We start from the raw sequence: 15,381 nt of genomic DNA on the forward strand, positions 1-15,381 counted from the left end.
TGTTATTGACCGACTCACCATTCCTGTATGATAAAAGTACAACTGCACCCGTAAGCATGAGGACTTTGCTAGCCAAACACGCTGCATATGGGACCGTTTTGCTTTTTTTACAGAAGTTCGTTGATGAATTGATATCAATTCCTGATGTTACCATAAACTCTAGTCTTTTAATTAGTGTGAAGTTGCAGTACGGGATCATTCTGGGTTTTCATCCGGCACTTCTCAAACCCAAGATGTGATGAGTTGTTGACCGACAACTTAAACCTCTTCAAAGGAAGGCAATCATCTAGGTATTCTTATAAAAAAATTGAATCTAAATAGGCTAATCCTCTTAAGGTTTCTTTTCAATCAAAGCATGCTATACGTTATGGTCAGCATCTTCAATTGCTATTATACAACGGACAAATAATGGATGTCGCTGAAGCTTCCCTTGAACTACATTCCAGCCAGGGCGCAAAGATGGATACCAAACGCAAGGAAAACAAAGTGTAAGTAATATTTAACACATGTGCTTATGGGCTAACGTGGTTGATAATTGTAAATCTTAGGATGAAAGCAATACGTGTGTCGACCGATTACGATTCTCAAGAGAGTGATCTAGACGAAGAAGAAAACAGCGATCGCGCTGAATCGAACAACTCCGAACATGAAGCTACCCTATGTAACGCTTTCTCTCAAATGTCCTTAGTTAACGTGGAACCATCGTCTAATGAAGAGTCCGGAAGCAATGCTCATCTAGATATAAATCGTGAAAAAAACATTGATAATGATTGCAATTTACAGCAGAGCGATTCGGAAGACGATAAGCAACTAAACAGCAAAAGCGATGGCTACGATACTTCTGGTAGTTCTAGCGTTACGCTCGATTTAAGCAGCGAAGATGAGGACGAACGACAGAACTTTTCTACCGATCGTGGGGATGGCGATGCCGGTTTGAATTTAGTGAGTACTTACTCATGGAAAATATTGGTTTGAGCGTTAATCTTTATATTAAACCATTTGCATTTGATTTAGAGGACCGATCTGAAGCACCAAATAATCAGAGTTAACGTTACGCCTAAGAAGCGTGAGCGTGACCCGGAAGCATACAAAAAATGGCTCAAATCTAAAAAGTAGGTGCAAAATAATGTAACACTTTGTATTTCAATTCTAACGTTTTTGGTCAAATTTTGTAGTGAAGAAATCCGTAAAAATCGCGAAAAAGAACTGCTCGCTAGGCAAGAACTCCAACGGCAGAAAGAACTAGAGGAAGAAAGACGCAAGGAAATAAATAAAAAAAAGATTCAAGAATGGATTGCGGGAAAGAAACAGAGCAGTAAGAAAAGTAACGCAAAACCGATCGACTGCAAATACGTTGATTCTTCTTCAGAACACTTGAATTGTGATGCGGATGCTAAATACAAGAGCTGGCTGTTAAAAGTTAAGAAACAAGAGGAAGGTAATGATCCTCAGCTTTCTATTATACACTCCACATGCTTCACACTACCCTATCATCATTCACAGAAAAAAAATTGCGAGATCTCACCGTAAAGCAATTGGAGCAAGAGATACTGCAAGAAAAGAAGAAAATGTCGGAAGAAATTTACCAGCAATGGCTAAAAACTGCCAAACATAAACCGAAACCGGTGCCACTAAATCAAGGGCCTCATACTCTGCGGGGAACTGTGTCGAAGATTTTTGTTAATCCCGAACCGTGGAAAGGCAACTGCGACTAAGGCTCCAAACAACATTTCTAGCACGAAATTTTTTGTCTCTACAGTTATTCCACCTTTAGCCTCTTTTTACCAAGTCCAGTTGGAAACGTTTTATTGTTAACTGTTGTAAATTCATACATGGAGCAATTGTAAACACTTTCTATTTACTACCTAAAATCCCCTGATGTGGTTTGTAGTTTGTTCTATTAGCATGATTGTGTTTTTGTTGATCAGTCACCTTAGAACTAGGAACATTTGTTTGCAACGAATTGGCAATTTTTAGCGTATTAACAGTTTGGCTACCAACGCCATTAGCAACGTAGAGGTAATAATTTGATGGGAAGCTTTTGTAAGCTCTCCGCCAGCTCGAGCATGTTTCCTGGGGTTTGCTTCCTACAAACAAATAAAAAACATGGTGATCATCGTTCGAAGTTTTGACTGTTTCTCCTTTACTTACAGCTGTTATATTGGCACATGGCGTTTCCCGGCGGACGAACTTGAACAATGATTCGACCAAATTCGCTGGTGTTGACTCTTGACAACCTTCGAGTGCTTGCACCATGCACTCTTGAAGCGAGCTCATTTCACTTAATATAAAAACCATGTAGTGTTAGTTTAATGCGCATTTTAGTTATACCAAATTGTTGGGTGCGATCCAACGCACAGAATAATACGTACTCGCACTGCTTTTTGCCCATCACAAGCTTTGGAATGCCTTCCGTTGCCGGCGCAGAATCGTCCTTCAAGTACCCGGACAGTGTACCATTGACACAATCCATCAGAGCGTCTTTTTGATCGGAAAAACATTCCGGACCTTCCTCTGCGATGAACACTGAGAATGATGATGAGACGATTAAATACGCTATGCATGTTAATTGTAAATATCTACAGCTACTTACAGGCGATCTGATCGCCATCCTTGTGACAGACAAAGTTTAAAAGCCCATGCACAATGTTCACCGCCACCACTTTGCTTTCCTTTTCGTCATTTTCCAAACAAACGTCTATCTTGTTTGAGAACGTATCGATACACTCAATGGCAGCAGAACGTCTGCGGCAGTATCTGTTGGTGTGGGAAAATCAATATTGATCGTTTTAGATGCATTCTAATGCACTGCATATCCGGAGCGGAATGATTTTACTTGTTGAAAACGGTATCCAAATCGCCCGTTGGCTTGGCTTTCTTGATTTCTTCCTGCAGATCACTAAAGTCTACCAAATCCTTCATGCAATCGCCAAACTTTTGAGCTGCTTGTTCTGCTTCCTCGTACGACGCATCGCTGCCAGCCACACGGGAACATTTGTCTTTGATGATTTTCTGGATGTCTTCCAGCTTGGGAAGCGTCACGTTCTTGAACTCGGGCGGCAGTATTTCCGCGAACACGTCATCTTTCAGCTTATTTATGTCGATACTGTTCAGGTCGATCGTTCCTTGTTCGGGGGACGCATCTGCCACAACTCCACTGGAATGGATTGCTGGAATGCAAAGAGCGCTAGTAAGCTGATTTGGCTTTGTTATGCTGCCTAAATTTCTCTCAAGCCACTCGTGCAGCAATGACCTTTGAGCAGAGGAGTGATTGTTATCTCTAGACCTTATGCATCTTATCAGTTTAACCATGCCGTTTGCTACATTCGTGAGTAATCCTACGGCATTTTTTTACTGTAGCACAATTGCTTTGAGCATTAACATAAATTTGTTCGACTTACCAATCAGCAGCAGCACTGCACTGATGCATAAATATGCGACTCGAACAGGGTAAATCATTTTGCAAACGAACACAACAGATTGCTAACCAAAGCTAGTCGAAACACTTGATACCACATGTACCGACGCGCTACTGTACGGCAAATGACCGGATCCCGAACTGAGTGACGCGATTGGGCGCGATGTTTGATTTCTTATCAATGAGCCAACTGTGTAATACCTGAAGAAACAATGATGATAACGGATCAGTTAGAGCACCAGCGATTGAACCGAACCTTTACGCTGTTCGCTCATGAAAGGCATTTTGATTTGATGGCAAGGTCATGCTGGGTAACCTCAGGAGATACCTGAACGCTGTCGTCACGAACAAGCTTCTTGTCGACTCATTAACTGTGCAAATACTGTGCAATGTACAAGGTTTTTTCACAACCTTTTACCCACTCCATGCTGTACCGCACCGTGTACAATGGGCTATGGTATTCACAATACTTTTAGCCATAAAAAAACCACAGTAAAACGCAGCGTAAAGTTAAATAAATGAGCAATAACAACAAAACACGTAAAAAAAATTCAATGATGCTCAAGCGACATACCACGATCGCGTTGAACGCACACACTTATGCACTTTCGTACAGCGGAATTTGTGAATTATTACTCAGGTTTTCTAGCGTAACAACATAAGTGCACACAGTGGAAACACAAAAAACAATTCGTAATATTACACACAAATAAACCGGCAACCAAACTGCCAGGAAAACAATTATTCCAAGCACAATTATTACAGTCGTACGTACTTACGAGCTGTGCTGTACGTACAGCAGTTCGGCTAGGAGTATGCACCGCACACGATGTTTGTGTAGCTTGACAGCCGCTGAACGCCGCAGAACGATTTACAAGGGCTGGATACAAACCAACTGAACCGCAATTTATTGAACTATTAGATAAAGATGTGCGAAACCTTCAACGTAATTATTTAGAACTGTTATCAATGCTTTTAAATCCAAATAATACAGTCGTTTGTGGGGCTTAAACAAGTGCAATTATGAGCTGTAGTTCCAGGGCACCGTTAAGTTTGTTATTGTTTTGAAAATGATCGACTGAAAACGTCAAAAATTAACCCTTCATAAGTCAGGACGCCGTTAAAGACAGAATTTGTAAAATAAAAATCGAACTACCAAACGGTAAACTAGTTGGCTTAAGTCTGAAATAAGGACCCACCCCCCTCTCACGGTCGCTCATGTGAGTGACTATTTTTTGTGCAGGGTGGTTCACAATCGGTAGCGTGTTTTTTTAATTATGTTTCGAGGCACAGACACCTGAGGGCATGGCCGTCCAAGAAGAAAATGTAGCCATTGATGCCATCTATCGACCACAGGCAAAGATTGGAGATCCGTTAGATACCGACCGAGTTATAGGCAAAATTTGGTGCAAAAATGAGGAAAATTTTACATTTTCTCAAACAGGGTAAGGAACTTGGTTCCTCGCATAACTTCTGGCACAGACATCTGAGGGCATGGCCGTCCAAGAAGAAAATGTAGCCATTGGTGCCATCTATCGACCACAGGCAAAGATTGGAGATCCGTTAGATACCGACCGAGTTATAGGCAAAACTTGGTGCGAAAATGAGCCTTAGTGGATTGACAAATTTATAGATTTTTTCATTTTTTTCATTATTTTTTACCTTTTTTTAATTTAAAGCATTGTTTGAGTGAAAAGGAACTAATTGCAACAATTTCGCATTAAAATAAAACAAATTTTTAAATTTTGCTAAATTTCTCAAAAAAATGGCAAGGGGTACCCCTTATGAAATTTTCGAGTGGAAAATTTTTTTGAAATTTTTTTCTGATTTTTTATTCTTTTTTTAATTTAAAGCAATATTTGATTGAAAAGAAACTTATTGCAACAAATTCGCAATGAAATATATCACATTTAAAAATTTTGCTGAATTGCAGAAAAATGAGGAACATTTTACATTTTCTCAAACAGGGTAAGGAACTTGGTTCCTCGCATAACTTCTGGCACAGACATCTGAGGGCATGGCCATCCAAGAAGAAAATGTAGCCCTTGATGCCATCTATCGACCACAGGCAAAGATTGGAGATCCGTTAGATACCGACCGAGTTATAGGCAAAATTTGGTGCGAAAATGAGGAAAATTTTACAATTTCTCAAACAGGGTAAGGAACTTGGTTCCTCGCATAACTTCTGGCACAGACATCTGAGGGCATGGCCGTCCACGAAGAAAATGTAGCCATTGGTGCCATCTATCGACCACAGGCAAAGATTGGAGATCCGTTAGATACCGACCGAGCTATAGGCAAAACTTGGTCCGAAAATGAGCCTTAGTGGATTGACGAATTTATAGATTTTTTCAATTTTTTCATTATTTTTTACCTTTTTTTAATTTAAAGCATTGTTTGAGTGAAAAGGAACTAATTGCAACAATTTCGCATTAAAATAAAACAAATTTTTAAATTTTGCTAAATTTCTCAAAAAAATGGCAAGGGGTACCCCTTATGAAATTTTCGAGTAGAAAATTTTTTTGAAATTTTTTTCTGATTTTTTATTCTTTTTTTAATTTAAAGCAATATTTGAGTGAAAAGAAACTTATTGCAACAAATTCGCAATGAAATATATCACATTTAAAAATTTTGGTGAATTGCAGAAAAAGTAGGAACATTTTACATTTTCTCAAACAGGGTAAGGAACTTGGTTCCTCGCATAACTTCTGGCACAGACATCTGAGGACATGGCCGTCCAAGAAGAAAATGTAGCCATTGATGCCATCTATCGACCCCAGGCAAAGATTGGAGACCCGTTAGATACCGACCGAGTTATAGGCAAAATTTGGTGCAAAAATGAGGAAAATTTTACAATTTCTCAAACAGGGTAAGGAACTTGGTTCATCGCATAACTTCTGGCACAGACATCTGAGGGCATGGCCGTCCAAGAAGAAAATGTAGCCATTGGTGCCATCTATCGACCACAGGCAAGGATTGGAGATCCGTTAGATACCGACCGAGTTATAGGCAAAACTTGGTGCAAAAATGAGGAAAATTTTACAATTTCTCAAACAGGGTAAGGAACTTGGTTCCTCGCATAACTTCTGGCACAGTCATCTGAGGGCATGGCCGTCCACGAAGAAAATGTAGCCATTGATGCCATCTATCGACCACAGGTTAAAGATTGGCGATCCGTTAGATACCGACCGAGTTATAGGCAAAACTTGGTGCGAAAATGAGCCTTAGTGGATTGACAAATTTATAGATTTTTTCAATTTTTTCATTATTTTTTACCTTTTTTTAATTTAAAGCATTGTTTGAGTGAAAAGGAACTAATTGCAACAATTTCGCATTAAAATAAAACAAATTTTTAAATTTTGCTAAATTTCTCAAAAAAATGGCAAGGGGTACCCCTTATGAAATTTTCGAGTAGAAAATTTTTTTGAAATTTTTTTCTGATTTTTTATTCTTTTTTTAATTTAAAGCAATATTTGAGTGAAAAGAAACTTATTGCAACAAATTCGCAATGAAATATATCACATTTAAAAATTTTGCTGAATTGCAGAAAAATGAGGAACATTTTACATTTTCTCAAACAGGGTAAGGAACTTGGTTCCTCGCATAACTTCTGGCACAGACATCTGAGGGCATGGCCGTCCAAGAAGAAAATGTAGCCATTGATGCCATCTATCGACCCCAGGCAAAGATTGGAGACCCGTTAGATACCGACCGAGTTATAGGCAAAATTTGGTGCAAAAATGAGGAAAATTTTACATTTTCTCAAACAGGGTAAGGAACTTGGTTCCTCGCATAACTTCTGGCACAGACATCTGAGGGCATGGCCGTCCAAGAAGAAAATGTAGCCATTGATGCCATCTATCGACCACAGGCAAAGATTGGCGATCCGTTGGATACCGACCGAGTTATGGGGCAAAGTTGGGCCTAAAATGAGGAAAATTTTACGGTTTCACAAACAGGGTATGGAACATGGTTCCTCGGTTAATAAATCACTTTTCACTATGCGAAAAACCCCTTACAATGTATTTATAATTATAAAAACAATCAAATTTAGGCCACATTGCATAGCCTCCTAACCACCCTGTACGCAAAATTGACACGCAGATGAGTGATCGTGAGTGGGGGGTTTCTTATTTCAGACTTTAGCCAACTAAAAAAATAGAATAAAATATCCATTTCACTCGGAACATAAAATGGTATGTTTATTAAACGTTAAGGAAACACTTGTGCAATGAGTTGTGTTTTAACAATCGGAAAACATTTGCATATTTTGCTCACTCGCAGCAAAGGACAATGGAGCGTTTTTCTCTTTCAACTTTGGTTATCCTCATCGCTAAGGCAGTAGAGTTTAAGGTGTGTTAAAACTTGTTTCGTATCGGTCAATGATTTCCGAATAAATCGAATACATAAGATGCTTGCTGGGTACAAAAAAACGAGCGATAATAGATGTGTCGTGCCCAACGGCAACGTTTACAACTTGAATGCCTGGCGCATCATCAGATCAAAATATGCATCAGAATCGATCGATGCACTCAATCCGGCATAGTAGTTGAGGAACTCCTCTTTGGTCACGGTGCCGTCCACGTTTCCATTCTCTTCAAAATTTGCCAAATACTTCCGCAAGATGACATCCTCAGTTTCCTCTCCGCTTATGTACAGTGGATGGTTCTTCACCGAATATACATTCCTACGGAAAATTCATTAAATAAAAGGTCACGTTAATGCGTAACTCCTTTCCCGGCGTTCCTCATCGATCATACTTTAAATCCTCAACCGTTATCGTTCCATCTCCGGTCTTGTCCAACTTTGCAAAAGCCTGCTTCACGATGCTGACCCTGGATTCCGACATGTTGGGACGGATTGCAACAAGAAATTCGGTCATATTGATTGAACCGCTGCCATCGGTATCAAATCTAAGTCGGAGCAAAAAAAGGGAAAATGTCAATGTTAACAAAACGTGGTTAGATAGGTGTTATAAACGATCACGTCGTACTTATTGAACATTTCTGTAGCTTCCTCCACCGAAATGTCCAATCCGGTATCGTGCAGGCCCTTGACGAACTCTTCCAGATTTAGCTGCTTGTTTCCATCGTCGTCCATGCGGCGGAAGCATCGCCCCAATCCCAGAATGCCCGAGGCGCCACGGGCAAGGCACATGTGTCGTAGTTTTTCAATCGAGTCAGTCAGAGTTCCTGACGACAAAGCACGACGGCTACGGTTAATCATTTCCGATTCTTGACGAGACATTGCGCTGACGGGGCGATGTGCCATCTGCAATGATAAATGAAAGAAACTGTGCCAAGTGTCCGCAAAACTGTACCAATGTTAAGTAAAGATTTTACAATTCAAATGTTGGCTGGTATTAATTCTCGTTTCACTAATGTATTACCAGCACGATAGACTCGCCACGTGTTAATGACCTGTAAACGATAAATCTATTTCGTGGCTTACTAAATTATAGACCCTGTCATGGGAAAACGATTGCCTAGCAACTAACAATTCGTGTAGTGTATGCACACCTCGTCACGCATGAACATGAGTGTCTTATACCGGATATTGGATGTTTATGCCTCGCTGCTACTCCTTGCAAGGTACAGACCTCAAAATGATGGATTCTTTTGTGTTAAGAATGATTAATGCGCCGTTGAAAGACCCTTTCGATTTGACGCTGACAGGCAATATTCACTTCTGCGGGCTTCTTACGTTCGACTCCCCCATCGAGGAGCGTGAGTCCATCCATCGTCCTTCGCTTAACTCCGCTATTCATTCCTTTTTAATTGAACAAGGCTCTCGAAAGAGACGAAAGAGAGGAAAAGTGCGTATGCTAGTAGCTGTGCAGACGACTACCAAACGTGGACGTTGAGAGCGTGGGCGTTGTAGTTAATTACGATGACCTCGTTTTCCCGCGCCATGTCAGGCCGTCCTGATGGTCGTTGGTGGTTGGGAAAAAACAGGGTTATCGAGGAAGAGACACCGAATGCGTCGTGAGACGAATCCAAGGATGGAGCATAAAGCCTTGAATTGGGAAACCTATACCCGAGCCTACGAGCGGCTCGAATTTGTGGTTCGAATCCATCGATTGGCGGCTTCTGGGGCAGCGACTTTTCCGTGTGGCAGCGATTGACCGACTGAGAACATTACCTTGAGCGGAATACGATGATTGAACCGGTGGATTGCCCGCATGGTGGTCGATGGGAATTTAAGGTACAGTGTGAACTCCACGATGGCGATTTTTGGGATTTTTATGGATGACTAACGTGCTAAAGACGAAGGAACGTGTGTTAGTTTTGAGGTAGTTCGTTCAATGTTTTCGCAAACCGCTGCGTGTGTGGACGCGTAGATCTTCGCGCAAGTACGATGAACTTCGGCCTTCGAATCGACTTAAAAGGGCAATTTTTCTGTAGTCCTTAACCGTTGCCAGCCGATGAGTTTTTGCGCACCATATGGACAGTTTTCATTGCACCGCTACTACGTTATTAGCGCTGGTTACAGACCACCACCACACACAAACACAGATCAGACACCGGAACCGGAATTGGGTTCGCTAGCGGAAGCGAAAAATCCCTATGTGATTGCTGCGAAGGCACAAACTGGACTGGGGTCTCTCGTTGGCAGTTGCCTCGCGCTGTGTGGTGACTTATTCGCATAACACTAGCGTGGCGTGGCTAGTGTCGGTATTTCGCCCTTTCGACCACGCGAATGACGTGCGAGAGAGAGTACTACATCAGGTGTAAAGGACCTCTGTGTAGAACGATTCCCTCGTGCCTGCTGTATAATCCTGCGAGAACGCTTGAGAGTAAAAATTGAAATGTGGTTGAAAAAAGTATATTGGGAAAAAACTCGAGTGAAATCCGCCGGTCAACAGAGAGCCGTGGTCAGTGGAGCAATGGGTCAGCCATGGTATTGGGCCGTGTATGCTGATTTTCTCCCTTCCAGAGAGACCGACAAAAGACTTTTCTTTGCATAACCGGTACGAATGGATTGACTCCTTTTCCGTTGGAACTGAACGCGATCAATAAAGTAGCCGCTATGCTATTTACTTTACTTAGGGGTTTTCATCCCTATGGACGATGTTCGTACAAATCCCGTCGCGTTTGTTTACATTTTTGTTGTTATTTAACTGTTTGCAAACAACGTTGCATTGATTTTGTTGTTGCGTACATTAAGTGCCAGTAGAATTGAATCGTAAAAGGATAATGCAAAGATGACTAAAGGCATGCAGTGCAACAGCGTGGGTTTTCATCATCGTTCCAAACGGTGTCATTCAAAATGCGTCATTTTCTAGAAATGGTAATAGAGTACAGGGACGCCACGGTTGAGTAACTCTACCCATGAGTAACATACTTATATATGCATCATCTAGCGATGGGGAAGGAATGTTACAATTAGCAATTCCATTGCAATTCGCTGATGGTATTTCCGATGTTCCATTACCCACATTAAGGCGAAATGAATACGAATACGAACATATTGGTTCGTTTTGTTTTTCTTATCTTGTGACAATTCATCCAAGCGTTACCGCAAGTAAAACTAGTTCGCTAATTAATCGGCCACTCTAAATGGTAATGGGTTTTAGCAGTTCAATTAAATAATAACCTTGCCATCTGCTTAGATCAAGCTTCACAGCCGAAATGGAGTGCTAATTTTTTGCTATTTTTCGTCGCTTGTTACTGTTTTCGGGTGAAGAAGATCACCGAAGCGAAGAAGTATGGTTCGATTTGGAATGGTTTTGTTTCGTGCGTATTCCAACGCCGCCTTCTCGCGCACATACCATTCGCCATAAAGCGTAACATCCCGTGAAGGTCGTAGATGTTGCGAACGATAAACAGTAACGCTAAGTTTGCCGCTTCTTTTTTCACGTGTACGAATGCGATCATGCTGCTGGGTTGTGTGAGTCACATCGTACCGGATAATAAATATCATCCATTTTTACTTCTCCACGACACCAGCACATAGAAGGTGCATGCTTCATAAGGAAGCGATTATGTTGAATTTGAACTTATTAAAATTCGAAAACAATGTTAACTATTTGTTGCTAAAACTAAAATAATATTTACACAATGGTAACCGCCAACAGCAAGATACACGAATGTTCGTTCGTTGGTGTTCGAGTGTAGTTTTTCGCCTTTTAGCTTCCAGCAACTGTTGGTCGTTCACACAGTAAAATATCTAACTAACAGTTCACTTTCCGTCGACCGGTCACTTTTTACGATCCGTTCTCACCAGGGCCCGGATGCCGAATGAAGAAACCAGTTCCAGCGTGTACGCGACTAGACCGCCGCCAAAGTGCAACCAGCGCAACAAGCCGCTCCGTCGAATGGTTGTGGTCGTGTGGCCGACGACTTCTCCAAGCTTTAAAATTTGACCTTGCATCGGTCCGGAGGCAATGCGATGAATCTGTATCTGTAAGCGATCTTCTAAATTGCGTCCGTGTGCAGGTGTAGGCACCTCTCTGACTAATGAAGGTTTTGTGCCGGGGGTGTGAGTAAACATAGAGCGGCTAATACATTTATTACACATCCAATAGTTGGGGACTCCCTCGCCCGCGATCGTCTCGTAATGGATGTTACAATTTCGATACTTAAAATCCCATTTCTCACCTAATCGATGGCCTACGAAATAGAGCTTAAAGGACCTAGAACGTGTAACGGAAAACAATGTGGTAAGTGCATTTTTCCCGTCCCCGTCGTATCATCCCGACCTCACCCAATACAGAGACAAGCTCGGAAAAGCTGTCCTGCACGTGCGCGTGATACAATATCGCAACGCTATCATCATCACCCATTTCGATCGATTTCCGTCGATAGGATCAGACGTCGGTGATGGAAAAATGCGCGATGCGTGACACTGTCCTACGCCATCCCGGGAAAGGGAGAGTAGTCGTAGGGGGGGAGGGATGCATAATTTATGACTTTCCACCACCATTTTCACGACCAGATGGAACACACTTTGTTGAATAGTATTTCACGTGCACTACAGTTCACATATGGATGAACCAATTCGATGGGAAGGGTTTCATCAGAACACGTTCCACATATTGCACCCTTGGCCATGACCTGCAAGGAAAACATCCGGAAGAAACTGAAGGGGAACTAGCGGAGAATAAAGGCAATGGATTATGAACACATGTGGAAGATTTGAATCACTACTGGTTCGATGTTTACCAATGCTGAATAATTTTACTTTTTGTCATGAATTGACACACTTATGTTGGTAGAGATTTTCAATACAATAGGCAAACATATGGTCCTCGTTTATCACATCCACGAATGCTACATGAGTCACACTGATGACAATGATAAGCTTAACCGAAGCAAATCACCACGCAAAAAATGGATGCCTTACCTTTAGCAACTATTTTCAGAAAGTATCGGCACAAACAAGCAAGGAAACTGGATTTTCACACTAACGCACGAGTAGCTGGCTCTACCGGAAAATGCAGTACAATGCTGTTCGACCAGCGGATACGGACTCGAAAAACCGTTGCGTCCTAACCAGACCGAAAATATTTCATGAATAAGCTCTCGAATTTTGTGCCAGTTTCGGCTTGAACCGATGCGTTGTTCCGTTTTTCCTCACGGAAATGTTCTGCCATTTATCTCTTTTTTTTTTCGTTTTGGGGTTTGTTTTTGGGAGGGAAATTACACCTCCCCAGGGTGCGGCATCATGAGCTTTTTTTTTGCTTCTTTTGAGTCACAACACGCCACCCATCCTATGCCCGTTTATGCTGCCGTTATACGGCCGTGCGATAAACTGTCGTGAGAAAAGTAATGAACGCGGCACCTCGTACACCGCGCCACTTCCTGCGCTGTGTGTCCCATTTCACCTAATGCACACGCGTGAAACAGTCCCATTTCAGATAAAAGTCTATTACAAATTAGAGCACCCTTTACGTGTTTTAGTTTATTTTTTTACGATTCCAGCTTGCCAAACTTGAGGCGAAACTTTTCCGAAAGAAAATTGAATTTATATCCGAAGTTGGAAACACACCACGTACCTAGGGGTTTTTGTTGGCGTCTTGCGTCTGGAAACCTAGAAGACAATCAAAAACCATCTGGAAAGGGGTTTGGTGTCTCGCCGCGTACGTTATAGCAAAATCCCCTCGCTTGCCCTACTGGCGGTTTGCCAATGTATGGAATGCAGCGCAGCTTGGAGGGGTTGGCATGGATCTTCGGCTCCATTTCCTGCAGACTTCCCTGCTCTGTGGTCATAAAACAGACGCGCATCGATGGGTTTGGTTGGCGGGCGGCCAAATAACTAAGATTCACTTTCAATACGATGTTTGTGCTGCGGTAATCGGATCTACGAAGCAAGGTATGTGTACACTCAACGACTCGACGACAAAACTCTACTCTTCACGCTTCGTGTGTTGTTTCCATCACTACGTTCTTAAAACATCTTCATACATCTACAAATGGCATAAATGGTGTGGCAAGAACAGATAAATCAATTTTCCAAAATGTACGAACGCACAACTCAACTGTTCAAAGAGTTTGTCACGTGTTCTAAGGGTTTTAGTACAACGCCATGCGCTGCGTTTTGAGAGCGCGAAATATTTCAACGTGAAATATTTCACTCGCGCTGCATGCAATTTACGGACGGCGCGTACGCGCCATTACTATTTCAAATTTAAAAAACAAAACAAAAAAAATCTACACAGAGTTTTTTGTAATCGTACATTAAGTAATTCTGGACAAAAATAAGTCGCTTCAATTTGTTTCAAAGAAAAATTACAAACAATTAGTAACATACAAAAATGTACATTGCCGTGCAAACATTCTTAGGGTGTGGAAATGTGTCTTCAATCTCTTGCTTTTCTTTCGCACGTGCTCTGGCTACGCGGATTCACTTTCCACTGCAATACACAATCGAGCAATATTATGAAATTGACCCCATAGAGAATCACGTTTCAACGTCGTGTTTCCGGAAAGTTCAATTCTCGCCTGACCGCGTGCATGGGTGTTTGTGTGTGTTTGAGTGTGTGTGTGCATTGTTTGCATAGTGAGCAATGCGAGCGCACGTGCACAACAGCTGACTGATCGATAATGGCGACATCGTGAATAGATCGAGCTAAACGAGAGGGAAACCTACCATGATTGAAATGCAATGCATGACCCACACAAGGACCGCACAGAGTGCACAGGGTGCAAGAACATGCTTTTTAGCGACAGCATTGAAACGGGAGAAGGATAAGAAATCACGATCGATGTATCAACGGGAAGAAAACAGCTGTCCAGTGCTGTTGAATGTAAATTTATGCCCGGGTAAGTAACGGAACGGAAGCCGTCGCCATCAGCGTACGTCCGCGATTCGACCTGGACGACCTTCTCGCGGGGTCGAAGGATTTCCACTCGAGCCTCGGGAAAAAACAAATACAGGTGCCGTTACAATCACGCGGTGGGAAAGAACGGATCATTTCCCAAACCGTGTGGACTGGCAACCGGAACAAATGTTCAAACTGCACTAGATTGTTCGCACTAAACCGGCTTAGGATCTGTATAGCTTAACAATTTCCCACTTCTCGATGCTCCTTCCTGCAATGATAATAATGTTCGAATGGGCGTGCGAGGTTGGCTACTCGACGGGAAACATATCGCAAAGCAATCAGACACAAAGACAACATTTCACCGTAAGTAGACCCTTCGCTGGTGGCACTATAAATAGCGTTAAAAGCTTCTATTTACCCGCCGCTGTTTGTTCTATCTGGTACGCATCTTTCCACTTTCCACGCGGCGATGTGACGTACGTACTTCCAGGCATAGCAATCGCCATTGTGAACCAAATATTGTTCACCAGGAAGTAAGAAATATCGATTGTTGTCTAATGTCACGGCACGGATGGGTGAGTTAATTTACAGCACAACATACGACTGCCATGTGGTCGCTCCAGAGCGCAATGTTACGAAGGACTCGTTAACTCATGAGACGATATCGCTAGCTGAATGTCATTCACCTTCCACCAAA

General features: G+C 42.1%; 4 protein-coding genes across 9 annotated transcripts in view; 1 reads left to right on the plus strand and 3 right to left on the minus strand.

Moving 5' to 3' along the window:
* Nucleotides 1–6,023, minus strand: part of LOC125768233 (protein brown) — a 120,519-nt gene extending 114,496 nt beyond the window's left edge. Inside the window, exon 1 of one of the 2 annotated variants that reach the window (XM_049435610.1) lies at nucleotides 5,793–6,023. The gene's annotated coding sequence lies outside the window, so the exon portion shown is untranslated. Of the gene's footprint in view, nucleotides 1–5,080 lie in introns of both variants that reach the window. The other variant, XM_049435607.1, reaches the window with a different exon arrangement.
* On the plus strand, nucleotides 313–1,717 carry LOC125768242 (coiled-coil domain-containing protein 34-like). The gene is made up of 5 exons (XM_049435624.1): nucleotides 313–488; nucleotides 549–942; nucleotides 1,015–1,112; nucleotides 1,176–1,438; nucleotides 1,504–1,717. The coding sequence occupies exons 1-5, from the start codon at nucleotides 409–411 to the stop codon at nucleotides 1,713–1,715; spliced, it is 1,047 nt and encodes a 348-aa protein (XP_049291581.1). The 5' UTR covers nucleotides 313–408; the 3' UTR covers nucleotides 1,716–1,717.
* LOC125768249 (27 kDa glycoprotein-like) lies at nucleotides 1,776–4,484 on the minus strand. Of its 4 annotated transcripts, none has more exons than XM_049435642.1 (7): nucleotides 4,198–4,484; nucleotides 3,402–3,619; nucleotides 2,837–3,170; nucleotides 2,594–2,757; nucleotides 2,373–2,526; nucleotides 2,152–2,281; nucleotides 1,776–2,087 (listed from the first exon to the last, which is right to left on the minus strand). In XM_049435642.1, exons 2-7 carry the CDS (start codon nucleotides 3,457–3,459, stop codon nucleotides 1,974–1,976), a joined length of 954 nt encoding a protein of 317 aa, XP_049291599.1. In that variant the 5' UTR covers nucleotides 3,460–3,619; nucleotides 4,198–4,484; the 3' UTR covers nucleotides 1,776–1,973. The 4 variants fall into 4 exon arrangements, with proteins under 4 accessions (XP_049291599.1, XP_049291600.1, XP_049291603.1 ...); XM_049435643.1 differs by having other exon boundaries at nucleotides 4,194–4,484; XM_049435646.1 differs by lacking the exon at nucleotides 4,198–4,484 and adding an exon at nucleotides 3,993–4,168.
* Nucleotides 6,024–7,593: 1,570 nt separating the features above from the next.
* Nucleotides 7,594–12,914, minus strand: LOC125768256 (calcyphosin-like protein). Of its 2 annotated transcripts, none has more exons than XM_049435656.1 (4): nucleotides 12,764–12,914; nucleotides 8,412–8,689; nucleotides 8,179–8,331; nucleotides 7,594–8,105 (listed from the first exon to the last, which is right to left on the minus strand). In XM_049435656.1, exons 2-4 carry the CDS (start codon nucleotides 8,687–8,689, stop codon nucleotides 7,889–7,891), a joined length of 648 nt encoding a protein of 215 aa, XP_049291613.1. In that variant the 5' UTR covers nucleotides 12,764–12,914; the 3' UTR covers nucleotides 7,594–7,888. The 2 variants fall into 2 exon arrangements, with proteins under 2 accessions (XP_049291613.1, XP_049291612.1); XM_049435655.1 differs by lacking the exon at nucleotides 12,764–12,914 and adding an exon at nucleotides 11,476–11,696.
* Nucleotides 12,915–15,381: the final 2,467 nt, after the last annotated feature.

This window comes from Anopheles funestus, chromosome 3RL (genome assembly GCF_943734845.2).
Source record: "Anopheles funestus chromosome 3RL, idAnoFuneDA-416_04, whole genome shotgun sequence".
Classification (NCBI taxonomy): domain Eukaryota; kingdom Metazoa; phylum Arthropoda; class Insecta; order Diptera; family Culicidae; genus Anopheles; species Anopheles funestus.

Excerpts from the sequence above, each read along its gene's own strand:
- LOC125768242 (XM_049435624.1), top strand. The coding sequence starts at position 409 with ATGGATGTCGCTGAAGCTTCCCTTGAACTACATTCCAGCCAGGGCGCA. Across the intron at positions 489-548 it reads AAACGCAAGGAAAACAAAGT|GATGAAAGCAATACGTGTGT; the intron begins GTAAGTAATATT and ends TGTAAATCTTAG. Across the intron at positions 1,439-1,503 it reads AGTTAAGAAACAAGAGGAAG|AAAAAAAATTGCGAGATCTC; the intron begins GTAATGATCCTC and ends CATCATTCACAG.
- LOC125768249 (XM_049435642.1), bottom strand. The coding sequence starts at position 3,459 with ATGATTTACCCTGTTCGAGTCGCATATTTATGCATCAGTGCAGTGCTG. Across the intron at positions 2,758-2,836 it reads TTGGATACCGTTTTCAACAA|ATACTGCCGCAGACGTTCTG; the intron begins GTAAAATCATTC and ends CCACACCAACAG. Across the intron at positions 2,088-2,151 it reads CATGTGCCAATATAACAGCT|GAAGCAAACCCCAGGAAACA; the intron begins GTAAGTAAAGGA and ends ATTTGTTTGTAG.
- LOC125768256 (XM_049435656.1), bottom strand. The coding sequence starts at position 8,689 with ATGGCACATCGCCCCGTCAGCGCAATGTCTCGTCAAGAATCGGAAATG. Across the intron at positions 8,332-8,411 it reads GCTACAGAAATGTTCAATAA|ATTTGATACCGATGGCAGCG; the intron begins GTACGACGTGAT and ends GCTCCGACTTAG. Across the intron at positions 8,106-8,178 it reads ATAACGGTTGAGGATTTAAA|GAATGTATATTCGGTGAAGA; the intron begins GTATGATCGATG and ends AATTTTCCGTAG.